This window comes from Gigantopelta aegis, chromosome 12 (assembly GCF_016097555.1).
Source record: "Gigantopelta aegis isolate Gae_Host chromosome 12, Gae_host_genome, whole genome shotgun sequence".
Classification (NCBI taxonomy): Eukaryota; Metazoa; Mollusca; class Gastropoda; order Neomphalida; family Peltospiridae; genus Gigantopelta; species Gigantopelta aegis.
This window is the reverse complement of record NC_054710.1, coordinates 6,099,733-6,115,740: the sequence shown is the minus strand read 5'-3', so window position 1 is coordinate 6,115,740 and position 16,008 is coordinate 6,099,733. Positions and strand designations below refer to the sequence as shown.

Sequence of the window (16,008 nt, the reverse complement as noted above, 5' to 3'; positions counted from 1 at the left end):
ACCTCCCTCTCCCCAGGAACGCCAGTGCCCTCCTGAGTGACAAAATAGCCACATGGTAGATCCCATAAAGCTGAAATTTAAGGTGTTATTAAGCAAACAGACATTCATTTCCTTTAATTCCCAGGCTTCTGACATCGGAGAGTCTATGTACGTCCATGTTTTTGGCGCGTACTTTGGTCTGGCCGTGACGCGATTTCTCTACCTCCATGACATCGACCGGTCCAAGAAAGAGACGACGGTTTACCACTCGGAACTCTTCTCCATGGTCGGTAAGGTTCTACTAAACGATAAACAAGCGAAACCTATACGAACCGGCATTGGCGGTGTCGTGGTTAAGACATCGGACATAAGGCTGGTACTTACATGGTTCGCAGCCTGGTACCGGCTCTCACTCAGAGCGAGTTTTAATGACTCATGAATGGGTAGGTGTAACACCACTACACCCTCTTCTCTCTCACTAGCCAACTAACAACTAACCCACTGTCCTGGACCGACAGCCCATATAGCTGAGATGTGTGCACAGAACAGCGTGCTTGGACCTTAATTTGATATAAGCATCTCTATCTCACTCACTTCCAAGCTAACTTGCGATGAGGACAGACGTCTCGCCATGTACTCTCGAGTTACCCACACCACCTGGGGTACTCTTACTGAGTTACGGGAAGCTACTTGAATATCGCGTCACGTACACCGGATCACGGGCTTCCGTGACTGGTGTACGGCGACGCGATCGTACAGAAGAAGAGGAGGAGATGGAGGAAGAGGAAAAGTGCGCCAGGGGGAACCAAAACTGGCGGCCCAACCGCCAGAAGGGCGATCCCTTCTGCGACGCCGCGCCCAGCCCAGCCTGAGTCGAGGTAACCAGCTACGCCGGAACCGTCGACCACCGAGAGGGACAGACTCAACACCGCGGTGTGTGAGACGCCCTGTAAAGGCCCTCCATCGCCGACCACTACGTGGCCCAGACAGAACTGGCCGGTATCCCCGGTACTGCCAGTCGTCAAGCCATCGGCCCGATCAGCCGCCGTTGGAAAGAGGAAGGCCGTCGCTCAGCCGAGCGACCAACCTGACAAGGCCCGGCCTCCACCTTCACAAGCACCGTCCCCCTCCGACTCGGAAGCCGTCTGGAAAGTTCAGATCGGGAAAATCAGGTCCTGCTTCCTGAAGTTCGTGCAGGGGGACACCTCGGATCCGGCATCACAGATGGGCGGACTAGTGAAACCAGAACTGAAACAACTACCTGATGGAAGCGCTTACGAGCTACACACCATCAAATCTACAGCCGGCAAGACGGGGTTGGTACTAACTCAGCGCCGAGAAGGAGTCTACCGACAGCGGTCCTAGTTAGAGAGACGGATAGTCACATCATCCACAGGATCGTCAAGGCCCTTTTCGGCAACGACTACCGGAGTGTCATAATCATCCTCGCCGACCAGAGATGGAAGCACTTCATCCCCGCCTTTGCCGGTTCTCCGCTCATCGGTTCGCCGTAGGCCAACCTCCAACGGCTTTAACGAGGCCACTCACGTGGACATATAGATCGGACTTTAAACATTTAGACCTTCGTTCAAAATTTTATGTGGAAATTACTTATTTTGTAAAAATATTATTAAATAGTCCGATCCTCTCTTGTTTCTCTTATTTATTTTTGGACTGTCCTTCTAAAATGCTCCAAATTATATAAATATTCGGCCGAGCAGTCAATTCTTATTTTTGGCTTGTAATTTTTATTATAATTTTTTATTTTATTCTATTAACTTTTTACTAATTGCTATTTTCAAAATTCTGCCCATTTTCAACACTACCCCCCCCCCCCCCCCCCCCCCCCCCCCACCCCCCCACATCCCGAGTCAGGCCACCGATCTTATCGGAGGTCAGACTCGGGATGGGCGTGTTCGAAACCCTAGTGGTATATGGGCACGTTAAACTAGTTATCATCATCATCATCATCATCATCATCATCATCATCATCATCTCTCTCACTCACTCCCTCTCTCTCTGTCTGTCTGTATGTCCGTAGATACTTCGTATGTACATCATCATCATGTGTCTGTCTCTCTCTATCTCTCTGTCTTTCTCTTTCCTCCATCTGTCTCTCTTTCTCTCTCCTCCTTCTCTCTGTCTTTGGCTGTCTGTCCATCTATCTCTGCTCGTCTATCTCAGTCTGTAACTACATCACACACTCATATCTCTCTGTCTTTGTCTGTCTGTCTGTCTGTGTGTCTGTCTGTCTGTCTCTCACTCTCTCTCTTTATCTCTCTCTCTCTTTCTCGCTCGCTCTCTCTCTCTCTCTCTCTCTCTCTCTCTCTCTCTCTCTCTCTCTCTCTCTCTCTCTCTCTCTCTCTCTCTCTCTCTCTCTCTCTCTCTCTCTGTCTTTGGCTGTCTGTCCATCTATCTCTGCCCGTCTCTCTCAGTCTCTAACTGCATCACAAAGTCATATATCTCTCTGTCTATGTCTCTTTGTCTCGTTTCTCTCATTCTATTTCCCCGTATCTCTTTCATTATGTTATATTATTTTTTCTTCTTGCTATAATTAGGTACGCTGTTTCTCTGGATGTACTGGCCGAGTTTTAACAGCGGGGCGGCGGAAAATGACGAACAGCACCGAGCGGTTCTCAACACGTACTTCTCATTGGTCGCCAGCGTGATCGTTTCCTTCGCTATTTCCAGCAGCGTTCATCGACACGGACACATTGAAATGGTAACCACCATCGCGCTCCATCGCTCACGTGCACCTCACACTCGAAGGCGTGTAATTTAACTAATTAATACACACAGGTGCGCGATCACTCGCCTGAAAAAACTACCCTCGTCAGTTTAATCTACGAAGTGCAAAATAGCGCGCACCTTACTTTGAAGCCTGTTCAACCAGCTGCGAGAAAAGCAGTTTATTATAGAACTTGTTTTAGAAACCAATAATGTTAAATCTAACAATTTACATAAGTAGGTTTCAAATTATTGTACATTGAGATACTGAAATCATATTAAGGGTGCTTATTTCTCCCGATTACGAGTGATTTGTTTTTCTTCTCCAAAACATTTCTTTTTTTAGGAATCTAATCCTCCCCCCACTTACTTTCTAAAAAACCCAAAAAACAAATGTGTAACACACTATCATTGGCGGATCCAAATGGTGGGTCACATATTTAATCAGCATCAGCATCAGCATCAGCAACAGCAACAGCAGCAGCACCACCATCTCAATCATCATCATCATCATCATCCCAGGGGCGGGACGTAGCCCAGTGGTAAAGCGCTCGCTTGATGCACAGTTAGTTTAGGATCGATCCCCGTCGGTGGCCCCATTGGGCTATTTCTCGTTCCAGCCAGTGCTCCACAACTGGTGTAACAAAGGCCGTGATATGTACTATCCTGTCATCATCATCATCATCATCATCATCATCATCACAATAATAATAATAATAATAATAATAATAGTACTAAAAACAATCATCATCATCATCACCATGATATCAATCCCCCATCATCATCATCATCATCACCATCACCATCATCATCACTATCATCATCACCATCATCACCATCACCATCATCATCACCATCATCATCATCATCACCATCATCACCATCATCATCACCATCATCATCATCATCACCATCATCATCATCACCATCATCATCATCATCATAACCAAAACAATCACGACATAATCATGTTCATGAAATGTTTGTTCTTGACAGGATCACATCCAGAATGCCACGCTGGCAGGGGGCGTTGCTGTTGGGACATGCGCAAACATGCCCCTGGAACCTTGGGGAGCTTTGACCATCGGCGCAATCGCTGGGATAATATCCACGCTAGGGTTCAAGTATCTCTCAGTATGATTTTCTCAAAGTTATATACTCGACTAGAAAACTGCTGGAATAATATCCATGCAGAGTTCAAGTATCTCTCAGTAAGATTTTCTCAAAGTTATATACTCGACTAGAAAACTGCTGGAATAATATCCATCATATTACAATCATATAATATCATATAATATCCATCATATCCAATGCGCGTGCCCACCCTCACCCCCCTCCCCCGTATAAAATCTTGGTTATGCTAATGAGTAGGCGTGGCTACTAACATCAGATGTGTCAAGACATAGCACGACTCATAGACAGTGTGGGTGACCCCCCTGATGTTAGTAATCACATCTGATGTTAGTGGCCACGCCTACTCATTAGCATAACCATGTTGGACCTCCAATAGCCGATGATTAATAAATCAATGTACTCTAGTGGTGTCGTTAAACAAAACAATCTTTAACATTCTTTTGCTTTTTAAAATATTATTTCATGCATATATGACATTTTGTTATGTATTTTTGCCCTGACTGACTTCTCTCATATAAAATTGCCCACATTCCTTTCCTTTCATTTCCTTGCAGCATTACATCGAACGGAAGTCAAAGGTGCACGACACGTGCGGGGTTAACAACTTGCACGGCATGCCGGGATTGCTGGCTGGGATCTCTGGGGCGATAATGGCGGCCCTGGCGACGGAAGAGAAATACGGGCCGAGGTGCGGAAAAATCTCTAGACACTTTGTAATCACATCTGATATTAGTGGCCACGCCTACTCATTAGCATAACCAAGATTTTATACGGGATGGCTAATATTCGTTCCTCGTATTCAGCCTTGATACATGTAGTCAAGATTACTGATATCCACTACTAGCGCCCTCTATTGGAAGACAATTTGCAACACCGATTATGTCCCTTACACGATGACATCGCTGACCAATCACAGCAGCGGTAACATATGACAATCTTGAAAAGCAATATCAAAAATTAACCGCCGAAACCTTTTTTTTTTAACATATCGTGACAAACACGACACGTTTCCACGGACGCTGACGCTGCCGTCTTTGTTTACAATAACAAAGGAATCTATAAGGAGCGTTGCGATTCGTTGCAATCAGATCTCATCGCATCCAATGAAATTTAAGCATTTTGTGGCACGATTTCTTGACGACATGTATTAAGGCTGAATACGAGGAACGAATATTAGCCTTGATTTATGAAGATGGGGGGGGGGGGGGGGGGGGTTGGGGATGGGGGTCTCCCACACTGTCTATGAGTCGTGCTATGTCTTGACACATCTGATGTTAGTAGCCACGCCTACTCATTAGCATAACCAAGATTTTATACGGGGGAGGGGGGTGAGGGTGGGCACGCGCATTGGGGAATTGGGGACGGGGGTCATCCACACTGTCTATGAGTCGTGTTGTGTCTTGACACTTTGTAATCACATCTGATGTTAGTGGCCACGCCTACTCATTAGCATAACCAAGATTGTATACGGGGGAGGGGGGTGAGGGTGGGCACGCGCATTGGGGAATTGGGGACGGGGGTCATCCACACTGTCTATGAGTCGTGTTGTGTCTTGACACTTTGTAATCACATCTGATGTTAGTGGCCACGCCTACTCATTAGCATAACCAAGATTTTATACGGGGAGGGGGGTGAGGGTGGGCACGCGCATTGGGGAATTGGGGACGGGGGTCATCCACACTGTCTATGAGTCGTGTTGTGTCTTGACACTTTGTAATCACATCTGATGTTAGTGGCCACGCCTACTCATTAGCATAACCAAGATTTTATACGGGGTGGGGGGGGGGGGGGGGGGGGGGAGGGGGGGCACGCGCATTGGGGAATTGGGGACGGGGGTCATCCACACTGTCTATGAGTCGTGTTGTGTTTTGACACTTTGTAATCACATCTGATGTTAGTGGCCACGCCTACTCATTAGCATAACCAAGATTTTATACGGGTGAGGGGGGTGAGGGTGGGCACGCGCATTGGGGAATTGGTGACGGGGGTCATCCACACTGTCTATGAGTCGTGTTGTGTCTTGACACTTTGTAATCACATCTGATGTTAGTGGCCACGCCTACTCATTACTGATGAGGGAGAAAGCGGGACGTAGCCTAGTGGTAAAACATTCGCTTAATGCGCGGTCGGTCTGGAATCGATCACCGTCGGTGGTATATCAAAAGCTGTGGTATGTGCTACCCTGTCTGTGGGATGGTGCATATAAAAGATCCCTTGCTGCCAATCGAAAAGAGTAGCCCATGAACTGGCGACAGCGAGTTTCCTCTCACAATATCTGTGTGGTCCTTAACCATAATTATGTCCGACGCCATATAACCGTAAATAAAATGTGCTGAGTGCGTCGTTAAAATAGAACCTGTCCTTTCCTTTCATTTGATGAAGGATTTAGCCCAGTCGAGCTATGCCAGTGCGACTAATCATTGTAACAGTACACAAATAGTATATTTTCGGGTCAAAGGTCCAAGTGCACAAAACTTTGAATGTCGCATTAAGTACGACCATGTCTGCCATTGGTGAGATAAAAAAGTTAGTTTGTTTTGTTTAACGACACCACTAAAGCACATTGATTAATTAATCATCAGCTATTGGGTGTCAAACATTTGGTAATTTTGACGTATAGTCTTAGAGAGGAAACCCGCCACATTTTTCCATTGGTAGCAAGGGATCTATATGCACCATCACACAGACAGGATAGCACATACCACGGCCTTTGATATACCAGTCGTGGTGCACTGGTTGGAACGAGAAATAACCCAATGGGCCCACCGACGGGGATCGATCCCAGACCGACCGCACATCAAACGAGTGCTTTACCACTGAACTACATCCCGCCTATTGGTGAGATATGCCATAAAATATTGTTTTCATTCAAAACTACTAAAATTTGTATGAAAGTGTCAAAATAACCATTTGTTACACCCACCAAATAGCCATGATGTATCCCGGATTTTATATTTGGGGGGGGGGGGGGGGGGGGAGAGGAGTACAACCCACTAGTATGTTTGATTTTATAAAAATTAATACAGTAAAAAAACGAAAGAGAAAAGGTGTGATTGTGGAGGGGGCATTGTCCCCGTGTCCCCCCCCCCCCCCCCCCCGCGATACACCACTGCAAATAGCCCTGATTTAAGATGTGCTGAGTTGTTGAACAAAATTAATGTTCCTTTTCTTTCGTTTTGTAGGTCAAACGTCATGTGACCTTGACCTCAAAATCTCCTTCAGCAGGGGGCGGGACGTAGCACAGTGGTAAAGCTTTCGCTTGATGCGCGGTCGCTCTGGGATCGATCCCTTGATATACCAGTCGTGGTGCACTGACCTGGAACGAGAAATAACCCAATGGGCCCACCGACGGGGATCGATCCCAGACCGACCGCGCATCAAGCGAGTGCTTTACCACTGGGCTACGTCCCGCCCCCACACAAACGCAAACGTCGAATCGCACGCACGCGCCGCATGCAGTCTATATGAGCCGCAAACAAGTGAAGTCGGTGTTTAGGGACGAACTTTTATGTCGACATTATTTTCAACACACTTGTCTATTTGTAACCAAGAGTAGTCGGGAAACCACTGCTTACGCCAAGTTGCAGCACATTACTATATTGATATCCATGACTTAACTATATATATATATAAGAATTGTGTAGGATTGATTAGCTTGTACATAACTATTTAAAAATCAGGCCCGTAAAGTGGAACATGCGCTATATATAGACCCCCCCACCCCACCCCCCTCCCCCACCATCGCACTGACCTCCATTCCCGGTTCCTGTGGGTCTGATTTTTCACAAATCAGGCACGGCGGACCAAGGGCGAGGGGTAGGGAGGCTGGATAAAAACAATTATTGGTAGTAAATCTTAAGTGAGAGATGAATTTTATTTGTAGAATGCAGGAAATTGCATTTTAGGACATCTAGTTTTCAAAAGTTTATGGGGAGCATACCTCCCGAACCCCCTAGAAACTGCTTTGCCCCCCCCCCCCCCCTAGAAACTGCTTTGCGCCCTCGACATGCAACGTTTAATAGCTGGTGAATGTAGAAATATTATATTGTTTTTTTCCCCCTTTTATTTCAGTCTGTATGAAATATTCCCTGCCATGGAGAAACCCGTAAACACTACCAACTCCTCAGAGCCGGCACTCAAGTCTGACACGGCGCTAGGGCGGTCAGCGGCGGTTCAAGGCGGGTACCACCAGATGCTGGCACTGGTGGTTACACTGTGCATAGCCCTCATAGGCGGAATGCTAACAGGTAATGACTACTTTGTGATACACACCCGTATTACTATAATTAAATACACCCACCCCAAAAAACAAAACAAACAACAACAACAAACAACAACAACAACAAACAACAACATAAAACCCCACCCACAAACCCAACACAAAACCCAATAAAAAACCCCAACAAACATCAAAACATTTCTTCGCTTGTTTTGTTACACGCGTAGAGGGGTGGGGGGGGGGGGGGGGGGGGGGGGGGGGGGGGGGGGGGGGGGGATGGGGGAGATGTGGCCCCCACTTTGTAGCAGTAGCAGTAGCGATGGTTTTTATATATTTGACATCCAATAACAGATGATTAATAAATCAATGTGCTCTAGTTATATCATTAAACAAAACAAACAAATTTGTACATGTATAAATTTATACATGTCCTCCTCCCACTTTTTGGCACCTTCCTACGCCCGTGTTTGTGATAGATTGTATTAATAGGCCACGGACCACAATTAATTTCGCTATATGTATCTATATAGCGTTAGTGGCTATAACATTTTTATTAATATCAGCAGGCCCATGGATTTTTGTATGTACATTTGCCTGTCTGGGGGAAACATACCCTGAAAAGGACAATTAACCTCTGTTGTCCATCTCTTTCTCCCAGGACATTGGTTTAAACAAACACACCCACTAAACCTGGCCGGAGTACAGCCAGTTTACACAAAAAAGTACTACTTTTGTATGGGGCAGAATTACCACAAACAAGTCTTCAATGTCAACAAGTTACACATGTTTACAAACTACATGCTCTCCCCTGTCATCTTCAGTCAAATAGTTGCCACTTCAAAGCTGTCTGCCATGAAATAATCACAGTCAAACAGCAGACTACTTGCGCGGACAAATTTCCGGATTTGCCACAACCAAATGGGAAGATAACTCTCATCTGTGGCCAATATTTCTATCGATCTCTCTTGCAGGATTCCTGATGAGGCTTCCGATTTTGGACAGACCGAGGGGAGACGACCTCTTTGATGACGCTGGATTCTGGCACATTCCCGAAGGGTTTCCGGACGCCGAACCCATAGTGACTGTTAAAAAGAGTCCGGACGTAGAAATGGACTCCGGCCCAAGCGTTAAAATCACGTGTGTTCCGGAAGTTACGTGCTTCTAAAGAAAGACTGCTATGCTATATGTTCCAATGGCGTCACTACACAGTTGACTTCCATTATAGTTCCTAATTGTGACATATGATGTGGTTCACAAATTCACTTTTAGTAATTGGGGAAGAATTAAAGGGACATACCCTAGTTTTTAAACACTAAGGCATATTTAAAAACTATTATAGCCGTTTTTGATAACTGAAATCATACTTTACTTAGATTTTATGGTTTAGATTATCAATTACTGTACATTCGAAGTGTTTTTGGTAATCTTGGTGTTTTTAACATCACAAAATGCATTTCTCATATATTTAAAAACGCACGTGCGTTTGAAAAGTAACAGCTATGGAGTCGAGTTTTAGTCTATATTTAGATGGTATTTTACCATTTTAAAGTCACAGACTAATGTTTCACTCTATTGTAACTTTATCCAAATGTGTTACATGCTTGTAGATTAACTAAACTTAGTGTCAATTTTCACGGGTTGAAACTAGGGCCTGTCCCTTTAAAACAATTGGTATTTTTCAATGGTAAGCCTTCTGGCTGGATTTTGGCCATGTTATTTTGTAATTTTGTGTATTGACCTTTTGGGACATGGGTGTAGAGCGGAAGAGACGGTGGTTGTGAATGGGTTCCTGAACCAGCTGTTCGGAACGGTACTACAGCCAGGTGCGGTCAAATAGCTAAAAACTGAGACAGAAATGAAGAGTTCAGGCGCAAAACGCGATATAAACCATTTTCTTTCTAGTTTTTAGTTAAAGCCATTACTGTATGTCAGTAAGGGCTAATCGTAGGCCCGCTGATTGGTTGCAAAACGTGATTGATCCTTATGAAATTGTATTGGGTAAATCCCTTTTTTTTTCTTTTTTTTTTTTTTTATCAAAACGCGATATACGCCAATTAAAAGACCCATTTTCACTGAAAATGAAAAATGGATATATCGTGTTTTGCGCCTGAACTCTTCAAATGTTCTCAATTTTGGAGTGAAAATAATGTCTGTTCGCAATAGTGTATGTTGTTAGTGCCAACGAGAGCCCGTCAGTTGAAGTTGGTCAATGCAACATGGAATTCAATGGCAGATGGCATCTCTATAATGAGACCTATATTGCTCATCGACATACCTGTTTTCCTGGAGGTGTAGATCATTTGCATAACTACCCACGTGACCTACTGTGACGTCATCATATTGTTCGTCAATACTAATTTTTAAAATCTAGCCACATTATATATATATATATATATGACGCTTGCTAAACATACATTGTTTATATAACGTAGGCCTATATATATATATCTATATGTCTTTTACGTTTTATGTCATTTGTTGTTATACATTTATATATATATCTATTAGTCTTTTACGTTTTATGTCATTTGTTGTTATAAATTTGAAATTTTATTGCTGTACATAATATGCATTGTTCTTATTAAAACAATACAACCAGTTTTTGACTTATGTATTCTGTTGTCCAGGCAAAAACCAGCCTGCTCCCCCCCCCCCCCGCCTCCCCTACAAATCAAATGGGAGCCCGTACGCCTATGCACGGACGTACAAATACAGACACACAAACACACACACGTGCACGCACGCACCTAACATAAAATAACTCTAGAACTATACACAATACACACACACACACACACATACACACACACACATACACACACACACAGACATACACACACAGGCACACACACACGCACATACACATACACATACACACACACACACAAGCACACACACACACACACATACACACATACACACACACACACACACACAAATAGACAGAGATGGGGGCAAACAGACAAAAAACCTACTATTAATTTCAATTTATTTCTACGCCATAATTGTATTTCATGGTATATTCTTTTTACGTGCCTTTTTTTCTAGGCTAAACTTGACGTAGTAAAGAACATTCGACATTATTTTTAGTTTTATTCTAATGTTTCAAACAGATTTTTTTTTTTTTTAAATCCTGAGATATGACGTGCTGAAGATTACAAAACGCTTGAAAAGATCGAGTCGTTAAAATACCTATGCCAATACCGCGAACCTAAAAACAGACACAGGGGCGAGACGTAACCCAGTGGTACAGCGCTCGCTCGATGCGCGGTCGGTGTGAGATCGATCCCCGTCGGTGGCCCCATTGCGCTATTTCTCGTTCCAGCCAGTGCACCACGACTGGTATATCAAAGGCCGTGGTATGTATTACCCTGTCTGTGGGATGGTGCATATAAAATATCCCTTGCTGCTAATCGAAAATAGTAGCGACAGCGGGTTTCCTCTCTCAATATATGTGCGGTCCTTAACCATATGTCTGACACCATATAACCGTAAATAAAATGTGTTGAGTGCGTCGTTAAATAAAAAAAATCTTTCTTTCTTTCTTTCACTCGTGACACAGGAACTAATTGAGTGGCGTATCCAGCAGTGGCGTAGCGTGGGAGGGGCCACCGGGGCGGTTGCCCTGGGCGCAAAATTCTGGACTGGTGGAAGGGACTCGGGGAGTGCTAACGATCCACTGGTCAGGGGGCGCAATACTTGCCTTGCCCCGGGCGCAGGCAAACCCACGCTACGCCACTGGTATCCATGGGTTACGTGACCCCTACCACCCGTTTGACATGCCCCGGGCGCAGGCAACCCACGCTACGCCACTGGTATCCATGGGTTACGTGACCCCTACCACCCGTTTGACATGCCCCGGGCGCAGGCAACCCACGCTACGTCACTGGTATCCATGGGTTACGTGACCCCTACCACCCGTTTGACATGCCCTTTTTAATGACCTTTTTAGTTTAGTTTTAAATTCATCATCCACAATATATAACACTAAATTGCCCTGACAATGTTTTGGGGAGCATACACGCGAACCACCTTACAGAAAGGAAGGAGATGTTTTATTTAACGACGCACTCAACACATTTTATTTACTGTTATATGGCGTCGGACATATGGTTAAAGACCACACAGATATTGAGGAAGGAAACCTGCTGTCGCCACTTCGTGAGCTATTCTTTTCGATTAGCAGCAAGGGATCTTTTATATGCACCATCCCATAGACAGGATGAAAAAAAAAAAATGTACCGGGTTTCCTCTCTAAGACTATATGTCAGAATTACCAAATGTCTGACATCCAATAGCCGATGATTAATAAATCAATGTTCTCTAGTGGTGTCGTTAACCAAAACCAACTTTCATAAAGATATCTTTTGTGAACATGTAAATGTAGTCAACGACATGCTAACTCTGCTGACGACCAAAAGAAAATCTACACAAGGTTTGAAATTGTATTATAGAAAACCATCAAACGGTGAGATATGAAAATATTAAAGGGACATTCCCGAGTTTGCTGCATTGTAAGATGTTTCCGACTAATAAAATATTTCTACGATTAAACTTACATATTAAATATATTTTCTTGTTTAGAATATCAGTGTCTGTATATTCAATGTGTTTCTGGTCGTCTTAATATTTGTAAGAAGCCCAAACTGGACTGTGTCTTCAAATAATTTCGTACGTACGAAAACAATATTTTAGAAAATAAATGAAATTTAACCTAGTACAAATATTAGAACGATCATAAACACGTTTAATATAAAGCCACTAATATTTTATGCAAAAAAATATATTTAATATGTAATTACAGTTGTTAAAAAGTTAGTCGATAACAGCTTAAACATTGCAGCAAACTCAGGAATGTCCCTTTAAGTTCAACATCTAAAACACTGGTCTCGGTAGTGTCGTGGTTAACCCACCGGACATAAGGCTGGTAGGTACAGGGTTGGCAGAACCGGTACCGGCTCCAACTCAGAGCGAGTTTTAACGACTCAGTGGGTAGGTGCAAGACCACTACACCCTCTTCTCTCTCACTAAGTACTAACAACTAACCCACTGTCCTCGACAGACTGTCGAGATTGTTGAGGTGTGAAATATGAAAGTATCATGAAGTTCAATATTTAAAAACACTGGCCTCGGTGGTGTCGTGGTTAAGCCATTGGATATAACGCTGGTAGGTACTGGGGTCGCAGCCCGGTACCGGCTCCCACCGAGTAAAAAACGAGTTTTAACGACTCAATCGGTAGGTGTAACACCCTCTTCTCTCTCAATAACCACTAACAACTAACCCTCTGTCCTGGACACACACCTCGGCTATGTGGGCTGTCTGCGTGCTTGAACCTTAATTGGATATAAGCACGAAAATAAGCAGAAATGAATGAAACAATGTACTTCGGTGATACATGCAAAGTGTGTGTAAAGTGGTTTGTAAATTGGTTCTTTTCCATTTGCAACAATATTTATCAAATTATTCAAATTTTATATATGAAACGTTTTTGGACGTCAGTGTATGTATATGTCATTTCGCTGATAGAATAGCCCCAGGCACGTCACGAAATGTTTTCACTTAAAACATGTGTAACCTTATGTTTGTCTGTGTACAAAACATGCCTTTATTCACACTCATATTCAACATATGACTATGTATACAACTTAAAAAGTTTGTTTTATTTAACGACGCCACTAGAGCACATCGCTTCTTTTTTTTATCTTATCATCGGCTATTGGACGTCAAACATATGGTTATTCTGACACTGTTTTTCTAAGAAGAAACCCCTGTCGCCACATAGGCTACTCTTTTACGACAGGCAGCAAGGGATCTTTTATTTGCGCTTCCCACAGGCAGGGTAGCACAAAACATGGCCTTTGTTGAAACAGTTATGGATCACTGGTCGGTGCAAGTGGTTTACACATACCCAATGAGCCTTGCGGAGCACTCACTCAGGGTTTGGAGTCGGTATCTGGATTAAAAATGCCATGCCTCGACTGGGATCCGAACCCAGTACCTACCAGCCTGTAGACCGATGGCCTAACCACGACGCCACCGAGGTTGGTCGTATACAATTTAATATCCTTTACGATGAAAAAAAGTGCCATGTTCTTTGTATAATTTAATAAAAAATGAAGACGAGATTTACAAACATACTGATAGAAGAAAATAAATAAGGGAAAGGAAATGTTTTATTGAACGACGCACTCAACACATTTTATTTACGGTTATATGGCGTCGGAGATATGGTTAAGGACCGCACAGATATTGACGAAGGAAACCTGCTGTCGCCATTTCATGGGCTACTCTTTTCGATTAGCAGCAAGGGATCTTTTATATGCACCATCCCATAGACAGGATAGCACATACCACGACCTTTGATGTACCAGTTGTGGTTCACTGGCTGGAGCGTGAAATAGCCCAATGGCTCCGCTGACGGGGATCGACCCAAAGCTACCGCTCATCAAGCGAGCGCTTTACCACTCAGACTACCAACTGCCAGCAGAAAGTTGATCAACTCGACGGTTGTGTTGTAATTTCCTCCAACTCCCAACTTAGACAGGTGCGCTCAGATTAACAACTAATGGGTTATATGACGAGAATCGAGTTGTACGAGCGCTCAGATTAACAACTAATGAGTTATATGACGAGAATCGAGTTGTACGAGCGCTCAGATTAACAACTAATGGGTTATATGACGAGAATCGAGTTGTAAGAGCGCTCAGATTAACAACTAATGAGTTATATGACGAGAATCGAGTTGTAAGAGCGCTCAGATTAACAACTAATGGGTTATATGACGAGAATCGAGTTGTTAGAGCGCTCAGATTAACAACTAATGAGTTATATGACGAGAATCGAGTTGTAAGAGCGCTCAGACTAGCTGCTAGTGTGACCTAGCATTACTATTTACTTTTAGTAAACATGCGTTTAGAGATGTATCGATTTTTCTTAAAATTAAAGGCATACTGTCACGGATTTAAGGACCTTATTTCTCTAAAAATGGATACTAAATAAAAATTACATTAATTGTTGGAAACCAAATCCAGCTATCGCATCACCTTAACTAAACCATGATGGAGTGAAATCCATGTCATCCCTCTCGGCAATTTTAGTTTTTGAATTATGGACCATTGCCATAATTCAATACTTTTTACAAAATGTCATTAATAAATGGAGTATGGTGGTTATGAAGATGATTGAATAAAGTACATTTAGGGACAAATCAAATTATTTTTGTTCAGGTAATACTTTGTTAGACAATTAAATAGGTCAGTGGTCTGTGACAGTATGCCTTTAATGTGCGATCGAAGATACTGTAAAGATACAGTTAAAGTTTGTTTTGTTTAACGACACCACTAGAGCACATTGATTAACTATATTCATCGGCCATTGAATGGCAAACATTTTGTAATTGTGACATTTTTGGAACGAAAAATAGCCCAATGGGCTCACCAACGGGGTTCGATCCCAACCCGATCGCGCATTTAGCGAGCGCTTTACCACTGAGTTACGCCCCGCCCTCATAGCGAGATGTAAAAGTACAATAATGATTATAAATCGGGAGTTGAAATACGTGTGCTAGTAACCTAGCTTAAGGTTGCATAGTACCAAAGTAAAGAGTTCCATATCAAAGTTCGAGGTGTAAAAGCAGCTGTGGGTGTGATTGGTAGTAATATGTGACATTGATTATTTGTGCAAATACTACATTTGGCAGTGGTAGACTCGTTAACTAGCAGAACGGCAGTGGCGTGACGTCGCTAATGTTGGGATGAGCGCTGAAACAAACACAATGACGTAACAAAATATTGTCTTGTGATTAAAATTTGACCAATCAAGATTATAAGAAACAATATCTCCTGCGGAGAATATCACAGGAGATATCGCAAATTTTAGTGCCAGCGATATCTCCTAAAAAAGCCTTTAATGGATGATAAATACCATTACACTGATATTTAGTTCGCAA

At 43.4% G+C, this 16,008-nt stretch overlaps 1 protein-coding gene across 1 annotated transcript in view; it reads left to right on the top strand.

Moving 5' to 3' along the window:
- The window catches only part of LOC121386614 (ammonium transporter Rh type A-like), a 17,076-nt gene extending 7,852 nt beyond the window's left edge, over positions 1 to 9,224 (top strand). The window contains exons 4-9 of the mRNA XM_041517572.1: positions 60 to 269; positions 2,538 to 2,701; positions 3,703 to 3,840; positions 4,395 to 4,528; positions 7,912 to 8,087; positions 9,031 to 9,224. Of these exons, the coding sequence (XP_041373506.1) occupies positions 60 to 269; positions 2,538 to 2,701; positions 3,703 to 3,840; positions 4,395 to 4,528; positions 7,912 to 8,087; positions 9,031 to 9,224 (1,016 nt within the window). The remainder of the gene's footprint in view (positions 1 to 59; positions 270 to 2,537; positions 2,702 to 3,702; positions 3,841 to 4,394; positions 4,529 to 7,911; positions 8,088 to 9,030) is intronic.
- Positions 9,225 to 16,008: the final 6,784 nt, after the last annotated feature.